General features: G+C 56.2%; 1 protein-coding gene across 3 annotated transcripts in view; it reads right to left on the reverse strand.

Annotated features, from left to right (window-relative positions):
• Nucleotides 1–16,401, reverse strand: part of REEP1 (receptor accessory protein 1) — a 113,161-nt gene that overhangs the window by 7,231 nt on the left and 89,529 nt on the right. For 2 of the 3 annotated variants that reach the window (XR_009867818.1, XM_062209804.1), the window contains exon 6: nt 7,399–7,576. Coding sequence is in view for 2 of the 3 variants with exons in the window: in XM_062209804.1 (XP_062065788.1) it covers nt 7,399–7,576 (178 nt within the window). In the remaining variant the exon portion in view is untranslated. Of the gene's footprint in view, nt 1–2,613; nt 2,650–7,398; nt 7,577–16,401 lie in introns of all 3 variants that reach the window. The other variant, XM_062209805.1, reaches the window with a different exon arrangement.

A 16,401-nucleotide genomic window follows, 5' to 3' on the forward strand; every position in this document is an offset into this window, starting at 1 on the left:
TCCACTGCTCCTGGGGGCCGTGCTGCTCTGTCGCCGCCGTCCCCGCCCTGGGCCTCCAGGACGCCCGTCTTTCCTTTCCCCTACTCTGCGTCCCCACTACATGTTCCTGGTTTGGGAAAGCCAGGAACGTCTCCCTCTCTGCGCAGGGATCCTGGGGCTCTGTCCGTCCCCAGCAGTGACCTGAACCTGCCTGGTGTCTCGCTTGAGCAGCCCCTGCCTCAGGCTGTCATTTCAGGGGACCGGGAGGAAAGTGTCCGGGACATTCCCCACCCCAGCTGTCATGTTCCCACACCGCACTGCTGTGTGGGAGTTGGCCTTGGGCCCCCGGGGCAAGACAAGCTGTCCCCACCTTCACACTCCAGCCACACAGAGCTGGAAGGAGCGCAGAGCTCTTTCCAAGGCCACAGTGGGAAGGGGGAGGCGGCTGATCAGACGATTCCCTGCGAGCAGGCCTCGGCGAGAGGCAGGGAGCACGCAAGGGTACCCGGTGTGCACTGGGCCCTCGGAGAGGCAGGGGCGGAAGGCGGTCAGGGCCAGGCCAGCTGGGGGGCTCCGGGCAGCCCCCACCCGCTGCCAGCTCCCTAACGACCTCTGTCCCCCTAGGATGAGGAGCCAGAACTGCCCCCGACCCCAGCTGGATCCTCGCACAAGCAGCCGCCAATCACCACTGCGTTCTGCACTGGCAGGGCAGCCTCTGAGTGAGACCACAGGTGTCATGGCAGGCGAGGGCTGGGAGGAGAGGGTGGAGGGGAAGGCGGCTGGGCCCTGCCGGCTCCCTGAGGGACAGCATGCTTTGGGCATGGCCCGTGGAATTTAACCGCAGAATCACAAAGGGAGAACAGCAACAGCCATGGCGGCCTGGGACCACGGGCACTGTGTGGCTGCTTCCCTCGCTCCAGCATGTCCACGAGGCCCAAGTCCAAGTGCTTGGCGCCGGCAAGGGTTGCGTCAGTCCCTGTATTTCTGACACGGGCCTCACACCGCTCAGTGGAGCTGGGGTAGGGCACCACCAGCGCCCCCTACCTGTTCACCTTGGCCTTCCCTATGGCCTCCAAACCCTGCCCTGGTCTCTGGCAGACCTTAAGAAGCTTAGCACTCGGGGTGAGCGTTTGCTGCGGCAGTTAAAGATGCCACCTGGACCCCCTGCATCCCATATCGGAATGCCTGGGTTCGAGACCTGGCTTCGCTTCCGGTTCCAGCTTCCTCTGAGGCATCAGGTGATTGCTCACGTATCTGGGTCTCTACTGCCCGGGGCAGGACCTGGACTGAGTTCCACGCTACTGCTTTGGCCTGGCTCACCCCCAGCTCCTGTGGGCATTTGGGCAGCGAACCGGCAGGTGTAAGATCTCCGTCAGGCTCTGTCTCTGCCTTTGGAATAAAAATTAAAGGAATGGAGGGCACTGCATTGAATGCCATTTCATGTCCTCCACTCTCCAGCCATGTGGGAGCGACTTGCACGCCTCAGCGGCACCGGGGCCGAGAGCACAGGTGGTTACGGCCACGGTGCGCGCCTGCCTTCCTCCCTCCCCTCCCACCGGCCAGCAGCTGCAGGCCAGGTGGGGCCTCTCTTGTCTTCTGGGCCAAAGGCAGCTCCTCCACGGGGGAGCCAGGCAGGGTGAAAGGACTACCCTGGGCCCCTGGCTACTCCCTGATGTCTGGTTAAGGTTGGACAGGCCATGAGAGAGCAGCAAGGCCAGCACGGTGGCCTTGTGCACCAAGCCACCCCTGCACAGCAGGCATCTCCGAGCAGCGCTGGGAGATCCCTGGCTCATCCATTCTTCCCAGGGTCTCCTGGCTGCTCCAGGCTACGATAATAAAACTGCAAAAAGCCCTTTCACAGCATTTCACAACGGTGCGGAGAGGTGGGAAAGCAGGGGTCTTCGTCTCCACTTTAGGAAGAGGAAATTCGGCGAGGTTAGGTGATTCACGCAAAGTCGCACAGCCAGTAAGTGGCAAAGCAGGACCTGGGCTCCCTTGGCTGCACCAGGACCAGAAGCAGCGGAGGCTCTTAGTTCCCGTGTCCACCTGGCTCAGAGCACAAGGAAGCCCGGCCCTGCTAGGGGTGGAAAATGTCTCCACGCGTTCCTCAATACTCCCCCCTTAGGAGGCAGGGATTGGTTCTCCTGCCTTCCGGGTGGGCTGCCCTTGGCGACTTGCTTCCAGCAGAGTAAGGCAGGTACCACTTCAACAGCCCTGCGGCTTCCTGCCTGCCCTACCCCCTCGGACCACTTGCTCTGGGCCAAGCCACCTGCCTTGTCGTAAAGACTCTCAAGCAGCCCCAGGGAGGCCCACGTGGTGAGGAACTGAGGCCTCTGGCCAGCAGCCACAAAAAGCCATCTTGGAAATGGATCCTCGGGGCTCAGTCAAGCCTTCGGGGGGCTCCGCCTGGCCGGTGTCTTGACTGAGGGGCCTTGTCACTTAGTGAAGCTGTCCTAACTCCCAGGCCACCGAAGTTCTGAGGTTGCGTGCCTGCTGTTTCAAGGAGCTAACCTCCTGGCCCGCCCCCAAGCATGCAGCTGAAAGGGAGCCCCAGGGTCAGGTCCAGCTCAGGGTTAGAGCCTCGTCCCAAGGCGTGAGTCCAGCACACTGGCCACAGGCTGGCTGCCTACTTACCTTTCCGGGTCCTGCAGGTGGAGCAGCAGGTGCACACTGTGGGAACGGGGCGGGCGCCGTCAGTGACAGCCCCCACCAGACAGGAACCAGTCCCAGGTAAACGGGGAGGCCCCGGACAGGTGTGGGCACCCCAGTGTTTTCAATAAGGGGTTTCGAGGACTGTGGGTCTCTGCAGAGACACCAGGGCAGGGAAGGGGATTTCTGGGGTGCGGGGCCAATGCTCACATCAAAGTCTTCTCTGGGAAGTAACTCCCACCGCCCTGCCAGAGCCACCTCCTCTCTACTTGTGGTTCGGAAGTTCTCCAGGGACCTGCTCTGGTTGACCTCTGAACCCCTCAGTACTCTGCCTGGGCAGCTGGCTGAGGGCCTAACGGGCTGCCATGTCTTAGTGCCACAGTGGTCCTGGTGCAGATCTGGGCTTTGGCAGACAGCAGGTACTCACTGAATACACAGAGTGACCCCGAGTCCATGGAAGGCCAGGGTTGCTTCAGCACTCTCCCCCTGCTGTGTGCAATGCTAGGCGTTCATTATATACCTCCCAGTGTACCTGACCCGCCGCTCCAGGTGGGGGAGGGGCGGGTCAGGTACACTGCCCAGCTCCATCCCGGGTGCTGAAGGCCACAGGGAAAGACCCATCTTTCCCCTATACCCCGTGTCCTCCTCACACCGCGTGGCGCCAGGCCACTGGGCAGGGGTAGTTACAGAGGAAAGCACAGAGCACATGTCTGCCTACCAGGAGTTCGCAGAGTAAAGCAACCACTCAAGTAGTCTGTGCTCCCTCCCACTGTCCTCCCGTGCTGCCATGCACTTCCTTCCTCAAGGGGCGATGCTGTGGCACAGCCGGGTGAGCTGCTGCCTGGGACGCCTGCATCCCATATCGGAGAGCCAGTTCAAGTCCTGGCCACTCCACTTCTGATCCAGCTTCCTGCTAATGCACCTGGGAGGCGTCAGATGAGGACTCAGTAACTGGACCCCTGCCACTCACGTGGGACGCCTGGATGGCGTTCTGGCTCCTGGCTTTGGCCTGGCTGAGCCCTGGCTGTTGCAGGCATTTGGGGGAGTGAACCAGCCGGATGGAAGATATCTATCTCTTTCTCTGTGTCTGCTTTTCAAGTAGACGAAAATAAATAAATGTTATTTTAAAAAAAGATGCAGGGGTTGAGTGGATCTCCATCTCAGTTCACAGTATATCCCATATGCCATGCACGTTCTCCTTCCCGGAGCGACAATTCTAACATTTTAACATTCAGTTAATCTTTTGGATTAAACCTGTTCTGCTTGCAAGACTCTGATTTTGTTCTACATAAACGGTTACACAACATCACACTCTCTTCTGTGCTGTTTGCACCGGGCTCCAGGTTTGCAAGATCCATCTGGGCATCCCCTCAGCCTGCTGCTCCCAGTGACTGCACAGGAAAGTCCATGGGGTGCAGCCACCACCCTTGACCTGGCCTCCTCCCACGGTGTCTCCAATACCTGCCACCTGTCCAGGGCTTCTTTCCTCACAACCTCAAGACATAGGGGCTGAACAGAGATAACTGCTCTCCCTTTTATTCCAAAGGGGCAAGCTGGATGGAATGGGGTCTGCCTCTTGTGCCATGGTTGAACCGTCTGCTGGCAACCGCCTCGGGCAGCACTGCGAGCATGGTTCTGAGGCTGAGGACGGAGCACGGGTGGCCCAGGGTGGTGTTCGCTCAGTGACGTCTGCCTCGCTGTGTTGCCTCTGCCGTGTGTGCACAGGCCTAGGGACTCCTAGCCAGAATGGAAGCCTAGTGTCCACCCCTCCTCCAGGGTCCCTTCCCTCACCTGACCAGGCCTGGTGTCTGCGGCTCTCCCAGGAGGTTGAGCTGGGACGAGCACAGCACCCCTGGATAGCTGGGCTTCCTTTGCTAGCTTCCTCACTGGCACCCCAACTCTCAAATTGGGGGTACAACAGCCCTGGAGCCTCTGACCCAGGAGCTCCTGCCCCACGGTCAGGACCTGGGCCATCTCTCACTTGCCTTTCTCCCTGAGCTGGCTTCTGTTTGAGGCCCCAGAGCAGCTGTGGTGAGCACCCTCCCAGGGCCAGCACCTCCCTCTCGGCCCCCTGAGCACACAGGTGTGATGGGCCAGGCAGTGTTGGGGGGCCAGGGCACACTACAGCATAGCTGCTCTCATGGCTGATGCCTGACCCCGGCTGCTGAGGGCTCCCCACTGTCCCTTGAGGCAGGCAGGGGATGTCACCTGCTGTGCAAAAGTTCAGCCAGAGTCTAAACAAATCATTCCAAACCCTTCTGTCCTTTGCACTGGGCCAGAAAGATGTTAAGGGCCAGGGGATGCTCTGGACGTCATTTAGAGATGCTAAACATCTCACATTCCCAGTCCTGAGGCTGCCCCAAGAACCCAGCATGGGGAGGTCTGGGCAGGAGCCTGGATTCCAGCCCTGTGGCACTTTGGCCCAGTGCACGGCCTCCTGAGCCTGTCTCCTCCACTTGGCTCCCTCTATATTGGCAGGTTGGACTCAGAGGGGCTGGACTACAGGGCCACCTGGGCCCACTTCCCAGCCATAGCAAGGACCCCAGTCTAGGGTCTGGCCATTTAACGTGGGCCTCTCCAGTACACGCACGGCAGTAGAGGCGCTCCCTCCAGGGAGAACATTCACACCAAGAACAGGAACCGTGGCTGCTATAGTGGCCTGGCACCAGGTGGGACCCCACGCACTCTCAGTCTGGTCCTTGTGAACCCTCACAGCCTGACACACAAGTGCAAGGAAACAAGGAGTCTGCAGCATGGAGAAGGTGAACAGTGAGCCAGGGTCCCACCGCTGGGAGGTGCTGCCCCTGGCAACGGCAGCCCTGTGGTGCCCCTCTGCCCTCCGGGCCTCGCAGAAGTGGGGCCCTTTTTCCTTCCAACTGGGAGTTTTCCTTTGCTGTAGCCATGGAGCAGATTGGGGATGGAGATATTTCCTATTCCATTTTACACCCCTCGTTCCGGAGCCGTGACTGGAGGTCAGAGGCTGCCCCGCGCAGGGAGGCCTGGGCACTGGCCTGGGCATGAGGAGGCCGTGATCCACTGTGGCCCGCCCCCATCATGGGTGACCCTGTGACAGTGCCCTGGCCTGAACCTTTGTCTTTCCACTGCTACAATCAGAGGGTTATGCTGAGTGGATGCTGCCCAGCCTCTGGGGGGTCCCACTTGAAGGTCCTGGGAGAGGGGTGCCCCAAGAGACAACCACTCCCTGAGATGTCACTCACCCCTGCAAACCAAGCTCCACCTCCCAACCCTGCTCTGCTGCCTGCCAGTAGTGACAGGGTTAACACATCTCTGTGGGCTAAGCCCCTCTGGGACACCCACATCCCCTATCAGAGCACCAGTTCGAGTCCTGTCTGCTCCACCTGCAATCCAGCTCCCTGCACCCGAGGAGGCAGTGGACGATGGCCCAAGTACTTGGGTCCCTGCCCAGCCTTGTGGGAAGTTCCCAGCTTAGACCTGGTCCAATCCTGGCTGTTGCAGGTATTTGAAGTGTGAACCAACAGATGGAAAATCTGTCTCTCCCTCTCTGTTACTCTGCCTTTCAAATAAATAAATCTTTATGTTAAAAAAAAAAAATCTAACAGAAAAGCCACAATCTCCAAACGCTGTGGAAAGGCAAAGCGGAGACTCCAGGTGCAGGTGGAGGTGGGGGAACTGACGGGCATCCTAGGGCAGAGCCTGGCTTTGAGCGTACATCCGCATCCCCACAGCAGCCACAGGGTTCACCCTTTTCCATTCGTGCCTGAGACCCCCCGAGGGAGTCTGTACCCAGGGCTCCCAGGCAGGCTGCACGTCCCAGCATGCTGTCAGGGCCGGGATGGTCTAAATGCCCCCATTTGTATATGAGGGCTGAGCTGCCACCAGGCGCACAATGAGGCTGCAGATTATAAACTAGTGGTCCAATATCTACCTCTCCCACCATGCGGACCGTTCCCCTGTCCCCAGCCATTGGCCCTTTGCTAGCGGCAGCCGTGCTCAGCTCCCGAGCCAAGGTCTCTGTCACCTCTGCAAGGGACAAGGTGAGGAAACCACAAGTCCTGGCCCAGTTCCCGGCCCTGGAGTCCACGCCCCTACCCTCTGGGAGCCAGAAACCCACACAGATGGATCAGATGCCAGGAGTTCCCAATCACGCGCCTGGGGCTCACCCTGCACCCACTAAGGCCTCTGGCAGGTTGGCCCAAACTCTGTATGTTTAATGAAGTCCCCAGGTCAGTCTCACTGTGGGCATCTGACACCCAGACATGGGCAAAGGAGAGAGGGGTGAGGTGTCCGGAGGCCGTGGCCAGCGCTGGAATTGGACCTCAGAGCTGGACTGGCCCTCGGTGTGCAGGGCAGGAGGTGTGTGTGGTGGACGGAGGGTAGGGGATGAGGAGGAAGAGGTGGAGTAGCAGAGGGAACAGGAAATGTGCAGGTAGGAAAGAGGACCCATGGCAGCTGTGAGCCCTGGGTGGAGCATACACAGGTAAGTCCCCGAGGGAGTGGGGTCAGAGAGGAGGACAACGACAGCTCCCAAGGCCCAGGTCCAGATGCGTGTGTTGTCTTTAGGGCGGGCCCAGGCACCACCAGCAATCATGGTCAATTCCCCAGGCTGTCAGGAGGAGGAGGCTGGACCCTTTGGCTTCCTGCCCTGGCCTGGCCTGGTGGGATGGACATCTCTGATGGTGACAGGTCCATGGGGCTGGAGTCACGTTGCATGCTGCACGGTAGACCAGATGTCTCTCGAGGAGACTGGAGTGCAAAGGGATGGGAGAGGGGAAGTGAAGCGACACCTACCTGAGCTGCCAGCGCTCTCGGAAGCACTCCGGGACATCTTGGGCTGGCCGTGCTTGCTGCTGGCCCTCCCGGGCCCTGGTGGAGGGGGTCCCGAGGGAGCCGGAGCGCCGTCGCCCCTGATGGTGGTGAGGTCCTGCATGCTGAAGCTCCGGAGTCTCTCGGATAAAGCCCCCTGTCCCTGAACACAACACAGGAGGACACACGTCAGGGGCCTGGCCCACAGGTTCACTGTGGGGAGGTGTGTGTGTGGGGGGATTCAGGCACGAGATGGGCCCAGAGGGAGCACTGATGGTCGGCAAGGGGGAAAGCAAGACACAGAACACCTCTGCGGGGGACAAGTGCATGGCTGGATGAGGCTCAAGCCCCGGAACACTCCGAGGCCTCCAGGGGGCGCGGCAACTGCTCCTGGGGCTCCTTCAGCTGCCCCCAGGACGAGCTAGAGTCTCAGGCAGACCCAGGGCCAAAGCAGTGGCCACCCCTCTCCAGAGGTCGCCGGCTGCTTCTCTTGCTTGCTTGCAGAAATAAAAGTCCAGGCAGGACTAAGTCCTCCTCAATTCCCACTACACCAGCATCTGGCTGGAAAACCAAAGCCTACCACGCACATGCTCGGTCCTTACTCCTTTCAAAGGCAAGAAAATGCAACCTGTATTCTCAGAGACATAGGACACCGGCCATTTCTTAATCCGTCCGCACGTTACTGTTATACAGCACCTTCACTTCTGGGGCACTGGTGCTCCACACGATACCCAAAAGACAATAAGTCAGGAAGGAAAACTATATTACAAAATGAACAAAAACCTGGGGACCGCGCCATTTCACACTCGGAGGGAGCCACAGAATTCATCTCGGGCGAGGGGGAGCTGCTCTAGGTAAGCAATGTGCTCTACTTAAGACAAGGCCCCCCCTGAGTGTGGAAAGGAGCGCGGTGAGGGCTGGGGATGGCGGCAAGGCCGTATGGGTGCCGCAGGGGTGCGGCAGGGGCTGGTCGGAGACTGGGCTTACAGGAACGGGGCTGCAACTCTGAGTAAGCAGTGACAGGTGAGTAAGCACCAGGCAAAGCCATGGGCACGGGAGTCGGGAGTCGTGCAGCCTTCCCTGGGGGCAGGGCCGGCACCTGCGGAGACGGCCTTTACTTGGTAATGAAGGAGAGTGCTCCGATGGTCTAGAGGACCTGGGGACCCTGGGGCACAACAAACACATTGGAACCTGAGCAGCCAGTGAGGGGGTGAGGGGGCATTCGGGGCAGGTGGTGGTGCTGACGGCACAGGCAGGTGCCCAACTGCTGGGGAAGAGGCTTTCAGACAGGGGAGATGGGTCTGGGGTTTTGTTTTGCTTCATTTCAAATAATAATAATAATAATAATAATAATAAAATAAATGAAAGCGGAGCCACAGCCATGGCAATTCACTGAAGTGTAAGATCCAGACGAGACAAAAAGATAAATGCAAACAAGGAGTTTACAAAAGAGGAGGGGCGAACCAGAGAGGTTTGCAGACAGCTTAGAAGAATCAAAGATGTGCGAGAACAGGAGCCAGATGAGTTCCCAACCTACCAAAGACATAAAGCCCACGTCTCCAGGAAACTAACAGGAAAAGAAAGAAAACCAAATAACCACATGCACACAGTGAGAATGACAAATGTGGGCCGAGGAGTGCCTGCAGGTCACTGCAGGCGGAAAGACAGAAATCACCCTGGCTGCCCGAGACCCTGCTCTAGAACAATGCCAGGCATGGGCACAGCCCTCACATTCTAGAAGTTAACAGCTGGGTTTTGTTTTCTTTTTTCCCCCAAGACAGTGGAGGCTGGAGCAGCCACCTGTTCTACACCTGCTCCAAACCTAACTGTTTTTTTACTTAGAAACAGTTATTTTACTTAGAAATATCTTCTATGACATCAAGACTTGAGAAGCAACTTAATAACTAAAGAACAAAAAGTGACTCTGAAACAAGTGGGAACATATTCTGGTCATTATAGCTGAGGAGTTCAATGTGGGGTTAATGCATGGGCAAACCACTCACTGATCTACCCTTTTATGTGTTCCCTACCTACCCATTTATGTGTGTTTCCTATGGGAGAGACACTGCGCTGTTAGGGAATACCAAAAACCTAGCTCAAGCGCTGACGAAATGTAAAAAGTTGTATGTACACACAACGCAGAGGTGCCAGATCAGAAGCCACAAAAACTTGACGATGAAGAGCCACGGTTCTCAAGTCAGACTTGGATTCCAATTCCTGTCCTAACATTTGACGTGTGGGTCACCTCTCTGCAGCTCAGTGCCCTCCTCTGCAGAAGAGCATCCCCCAGCGGTGGCAAGGATCCAATGAGATTATGCCTCTGACAGCCCCATCGCAGGCCACTGCACAGCGGTTACTTAGAAATGTCAGCGACAATGATGCTAAACGTGGCTTCCTGAGACATGCAAGTCTCTGGTGAAAGCAAAGAGAGAAAGGTCACTTCTGACCAAAGAACCAGGGGGGCCCCGTGTGACTCCAAGCCCCAACGGATGATCAGGGACGAACTTGGTCAACAGAGCCTACCCGTTCTTGCAGATGCTCAGCGACACATCTGAGAGACAGCCGCAGTAAGCAGCCTCCACGCTTGTCTTGGTCAACTGCTCAATTTCACTCCTAGAAGCCGGCCGGTCTAGCTCTAATATCGCTGGCGTCATGAAGGCTCGAAGTGGCAGAGGTCAGGAGATAATAATAGCTCAGCTCCAAGCCAGTCCTGTGTCATGGGCAGTCATGGTGGCCAGGCTACACGGGTCTTGACAACAAATCAGCCCTTACCTGTCATAACCATTTGGGATGGCAGAAGTCAATACGTCCCCCTCGCCCGCAGCCCTCTCAGCTCTGTTCAGCCTCTGCTGAGAATCTCACCCCTGTCCATCATCCCTGCCACCTCGGCCCTGCTCTGGAGCACCTGCACTGTGGTAGCCGGACCACCGCCTCCTGGGAACAACCAAGACTTGTTCACTGGTATTCTGCAACCCTGGGTTCCTGACCTGGGGAAGGAGAAATTTGGATTCCCTAATTTTTGAAACACGTAATTCAGGGAGCCATGTCACCATGCTAAAAGTGCTGCACGGTCCTGCAGTGTTTTGGGTCCTTTAACTCCGTGTCTCATTTCTAAATGTGTTTGACCACGGTGGGATACACTGCTAGTTGACTGTCCAAAGGACATTCTTGAAATGGTGAGAAAAAGTAGATTCCATGGCTACAGATGACAGCCTGATGATGCATCCCCTGGCCAGGGGGATGGAGGTAGAAATCGGCTGGGAGACTGCTGGGAAAAGTATCTTCTCTTCCTGGTTGCAGGAGGAGAAAGGCCTGAGCCCTGCTCTCTGCTCTCTGCCCGTGAGTGTGAGGCACCTGCCTGGACCTGACATCCCGTGGTCGGAAGCATCAGTCACCCATTCAGCGCCTTAACATCACCAGGCCTCTGGGACAATGCAGAACCCACGGACTTCCAGATTTGCTGTCAATCATTTCCAGCAGCTCTGAAGTGCATCTCTCCTCAGCCCTGAGCCTGGGGTGGGTTCTGCCCACAGAAGAACCTCTTGAGGAAGGGATACAGGTCCTGGTTGTCAAAACCAGATGCCATGGACACCTTTTGGTATGACCAAGGAGGTGGCAGCATCAGAACTGGCAGAACGAGATTCGGCGGAATGAATGAGAAGTGCGCAAATGGCAGCTTCCGTCATCAACTCGCTGGAAGGGCCCGGGAATGACACGTGGCGGTCATACGTGGACACGCTGGGAGGGCCCGGGAATGACACGTGGCGGTCGTATGCGAACTCGGAGAGGACGGGTGATGAGCAGCTTGGAAGATGAGGAAGCCGAAGTGAGCGCAGGAAGATATAGACCAATTTATTGTACTTAGACAAGGGGACTTCCAAAAGTTCACAGAAGATGGGATTACAGATAAGTTTATTTGGATGCAAAACATTTTTTAAAATCCATGCGTAGGGGCCAGTGCTATGGCACGGTAGGCTAAGCCTCCACCTGTGGTGCCAGCAACCCCGATGGGCACCAGTTGGACTCCCAGCTGCTCCACTTCTGATTGAGCTCCCTGCTAATGGCCTGGGAAAGCAGTGAAAGATGGCCCAAGTGTTTTGGGATGGCAGATTTTTCTTTCTCTTCCTGTTTCTCCCTCTTTTCCAACAATTCTTTCAAAAAATAAAATAAAATCTTAAAAAAAAAAAAAAAAAAAAAAGATTGTCCAGGGGCAGATGGTGCAGTGGGTTAAGCCACAATCTGGGCTGCCCAGCTCATCCTGCTAACACATCCTTGGAGGCAGCAGATGATGGCTCAAGTGCTTGGGCCCCTCGCCATCCATACAGGACACCCAGATGGTTGTCCAGGTCCCTAGCTGTGGCCTGGCCCAACCCTGGCTGCTACAGGCATTTGGGGAGTAAACCAGTAGATGAAGATCTCTCTGTTCCTCTCCCCTCAACCCTACTCCTTGTTTGTCTCTGATGGTCTGCCTTTCAAGTAAATGAAATAAATAAATATTATGAAAAATAGAGGTCGGTGCTGTGGAGCGGGGAGTAAGCTGCTGCCTGTGACACCAGCATCCCACATGGGCGCTGGTTCAATCCCGGCTGCTCCACTTCTTCTTCTTCTTCTTCTTTTTTTAAGATTTATTTATTTATTTGAAAGGCAGAGTTACAGAGAGGCAGAAGCAGAGAACTCTTTCATCCACTGGTTCGCTCCTCAAATGGCTGCAATCGCTGGAGCTGCACCCATCCAAAGCCAGAAGCCAGGAGCGCCTTTTAAGTCTCCCATGTGGGTGCAGGGGCCCAAGGACTTGGGCCATCTTCTACTGCTTTCCCAGGCCATAGCAGAGAGCTGGATTGGAAGTGGAACATCCAGGTCTTGAACCGGCGCCCATATGGGATGCTGGCACTGCAGGCAGCAGCTTTACCTGCTATGCCACAGCATGGGCCCCTGCTCCATTTCTGATCCAGCATCCTGCTAATCTCTGCTAATGGTCTGGGAAAGCAGCTCAAGATGGCCCAAGTGCTTGGGCTCCTGCTACTCATGTGGGAGAACTGGAAGAAGCTCCTGGCTCCCGGCTTGGGCCTGGCCTAGCACTAGCCATTGTGACCATATGGGGTGTGAACCAGCAGATGGAACATAGATCTCCTCCCTCCTCCCCATCCCCATCCCCATAACTCAGACTTTCGAATTAATAAATAAATCTAAAATAAATATTTTTAAGCATATTGTATAAAAGTGATGCACATGGAGCCGGCACTGAGGTATAGTGGGTAAAGCCGCCACCTGCAGTGCTGGCATCCCACATGGGTGCTGGTTTGAGTCCTGGCTGCTCTGCTCCACTTCTGATCCATCTCTCTGTTATGGCCTGGGAAAGCAGTGGAAGATGGCCTAAGTCCTTGGGCCCCTGCACCTGTGTGGGAGACCCAAAGGAAGCTCCTGGCTCTTGGCTTCCTGGCACAGCTCCAGCTGTTGCAGCCAACTGGGGAGTGAATCAGTGGATAGAAGACCCCTCCCTCCCTCCACCTTCGCTGTGTAACTCTGACTTTCAAGTAAATAAATAAATCTTTAATAAATAAATAAATAAAGGTGATGCACACAATAGAACTATAAGTAAGTCTAGAGCAGTTTTTTTCAGTAAGAAGAAATAAACCTGAAGTGGAAAAGCTTTGTGTCCTAATTGGCAGTATTTGCTTTCTTAGTAGGACATAGGACAATGATGTCTCTGAAGCCATAGCATTTTAAAGTCAATGACACATGGCTGTACTTCTGGGGGATGCTCCTGCCAACCAACCCGACTATAGTAATACGCCCTCCACGCACCCTATTCTTTGTTGTGCTCCCCACAGTTTTAGCTAACTCCCGCACTGCCTGTTGGTCTGCCACCCCTCCTGACTGCCACAGCTCTGGCAGCCCCCTCTCCACCTGGTACGCATCAGGGATCAAGGAGTTGAATGCACAAACACATAGCATTTATTGAGCGGCTGCCTGGGTGCAGGGCACAGCAGTGAGTCCTCACCCCCAGGATCCCATCCCCGAGGAGTGTCCTGTTGAACAGGGCGCTGAGAGGTGTCCACAAGGAGTGTGCATGGCCTGCCGGGTACACAGGACAGAGGGTGTGCACATGGGGAGGCAGAGTCCCCCAGAGCAACCCCACTGGAACTGCCCTGAGACCACGTGGAGGGCGAAGGCAGGGCCCAGGTGGCAGCTACGTTTCTCGGCGTCTCTAACCACTGAGGGCTGCTGCCTCTTCAACCCATCCTAGCTGAGGTCATGGCAGCTTTGTCTGCGAAGGGGACACTGAGTTCCTGTCCACCTGGAGAAAGCGCCTGCTGAAAGGCTGCAGGATTTCTTGGGCAGCCAGTGGGTCAGCAGAGGGCTGGGTAGGAGGGAGACATGCTCACCGCACACCCTCTTCCGTCTTCTCTGAAGTTTGTAGTGGGAACACACATTACCTCTGAGAAATCAGTACAACGTAATTCTCAGTAACACCCACAGCACTCTCTGAAGGCCACACCACTTTGAGAATATAGGACTTGTGTGATGCTGACAAATGTCATCTGGACACAAAAAATGACAGGAGAATTAAACGCAACAGCAACAAAGAGAACAGAGGGGGCCGGGATCGTGGCACAGCGGGCTGAGCTGCTGCTTGTGATACCAGCATCCCACATCGGAATGCTGTGTGCGTCCCGGCTGCTCCACTCCCAATCCAGCTCCCTGTTAACACACCTGGGAGGGCAGTGGAAGATGGTCCAAGAACTTGGGCCCCATGTGGAAGACCAGGATGGAGTTCCCGGCTCCTGGCTTCAGCCTGGCCCAGATCCAGCTATTGTAGTCATGTGATGGAAGATCTCTCTTTCTCTCTGTCTCTGTCATTCTGACTTTTAAATAAATCAATCTTAAAAAAAAAAAAAAAAAAAAGTGGGAAGGAAGGTGTGGCTTCTCCAGAGACTGAGTGACTGAAACCCTGGGTGAGGTCCTCCTCCATAGGGACACCCCACGTCACAGGGGAGCCTCCCACTGTCTGAGCCGCTCTCACTTCCCACAACATCGGATGCCTCCTACTGGCGATGATGAGAATCAAGGCAAAAGGTTTTAGTGACTCAGGCAATTGGTACCAAAGCCAGGAGAACAGGACCCTGGCTCCCGCTGGTAGTTCACAAAGAGTTAGTACTTCCTTCCGGACCCCACGGCGCACCGCACCCCTGACAGTTTATCTCATAGTGACACATGCTCCCCACCAAGGCCAAGCAGACTCCTCACCAACATGCTGCCGGAAGCCCAGAGCCCTGCTTGCAACACAGAACCAGATTAACAAACAAATGGAGAGGATGAGATAGAATTTCTGCCACGATAGCATCAGTCATCAAGTTCAATTCATTCTCCAGGCATCAAACAAAGGGCAAAAAAAAAAAAAAAAAAAAAAAAATCCAAGTAAGTTAATCACATGTTAGATGCTACCACAGGAACACACAGAGAGGCTCCGGGAGGAGGAGGGAGTAGGGCCGGCCCTGTGTGCCGGGCACGGACGCACACACGCATACACACACAGGTGTCAACGCAGGAGAGACACCTGCCTCTGATCCAGACCACGTGCTGGGGGGCAGAGGGGGCTCCTGGATCAGTTTGGAGTTAGTCACACCTCTCAGCCGGGTTACCTGCCCTTCTCTGTGGTCCAAAGAGGAGACAAAATGAAAGAGTCGAGCCACCTGATAGAATGGGAAAGGGAAAAAAAAAAAAAGCATGGGCTCCCAGTTGACAAATGGGGTTGAAAGGAATTGTGCTGTCCTCGCCTCTTTCCCCACCCCCACCCTCCCTCACACACAACAGACCCTCGTGGAGGATCCACAACGCTCCGTGTGGAGTTCTGCTGAGGGTCCGGCTTCCAGGAGCTCACAGCCTAGCGAGGGGGTCCAGACCCCAGTGCGCACAAGGCAGCAATTGACAAGGACGACAGAACGTGGGACAGACAGGGCGGGGAGATAGGCCTGCCGGCCGCACCTCCACGAAGGCTGAACCTGAGCAAGGTGAGGGCTGCACTGGGGGAGAGGAGGGGTGCTTACTGCTGGCAGGTGAGCAGTGCGAGCCGGGGTGTGAGAGTGGAAGCTCTCGGTGCACCTGGCAAACTGAGTGGGCCGCCCCAAGAAGATGCTTGAAACCGGTGAATAATGGGAGGTAAGCCTGAAAAAACAGGCTTATATCTGGTCTTTGACAATACACCAAGCACTCCACTGAAGGTCCTCAAGTAGTGAGCCATCTGCACGGTGAGAACATTCTAGACAGACTGTGTAGCACGCTGAGAGCTGGTCCCCGGGGTCTGCTCTCCCCATCTTCACCCTCAGCGTGCAGCTGGGCTCAGGGGGGTCAGAAATGCGGGGTTCACTTCCCGGCTTTCCTCCTGGGAAGTGCCCCTGGTGAGAGACAGTATGGCAAACCCAAAGGCTAGCTGGCGAGGGGACGGCTGGCTGGGAGGTGGCCCCTGAAGCCGTGGGAGGCGAGGTGGGTGGTGCTGAGTCACGACAGGGAACGGGTGTGTGGGCCTCTGTAAAGCAGAGCAGGCCTGGACATCTGAGTCAGGCATTCCCCAGGGGAGACGGGGTTCCAGGGCCTCCAGGAAGGGCCCTCCTTGCACGGCAAGTGTCGCCTGCCCCTGCATGTGGAGGTCATGGTGGGTGGATGGCCTCAGCTGGGAGTCTTGTAGGCAGCAACAGAGAGATCGCTTCTCCTGAAAGAAGGGAGATGGGGGGCACACAAGAGGCCCTGCTGGGAAGGGACGATGAGCAGGTGCACAGGACCGACCTGGCCCGCTGCTCAGAGATGGGGGCTACAGCTGCACTGGACCTACAGACATCCCGCCATCACCCAGGAAGAGGCTTGAAGAAAAAGGTATCTTACAAAGGCATTCATGATCCAATTTTTTTTTTTTCCTTGCATTCAGGTGCTATCCCGGCCTTGACTCTGAGCCAAGACAAGGTCTTCCCTGGCAGCACTGGCGAGCTGCCC

This window comes from Lepus europaeus, chromosome 13, assembly GCF_033115175.1.
Source record: "Lepus europaeus isolate LE1 chromosome 13, mLepTim1.pri, whole genome shotgun sequence".
Lineage (NCBI taxonomy): Eukaryota > Metazoa > Chordata > Mammalia > Lagomorpha > Leporidae > Lepus > Lepus europaeus.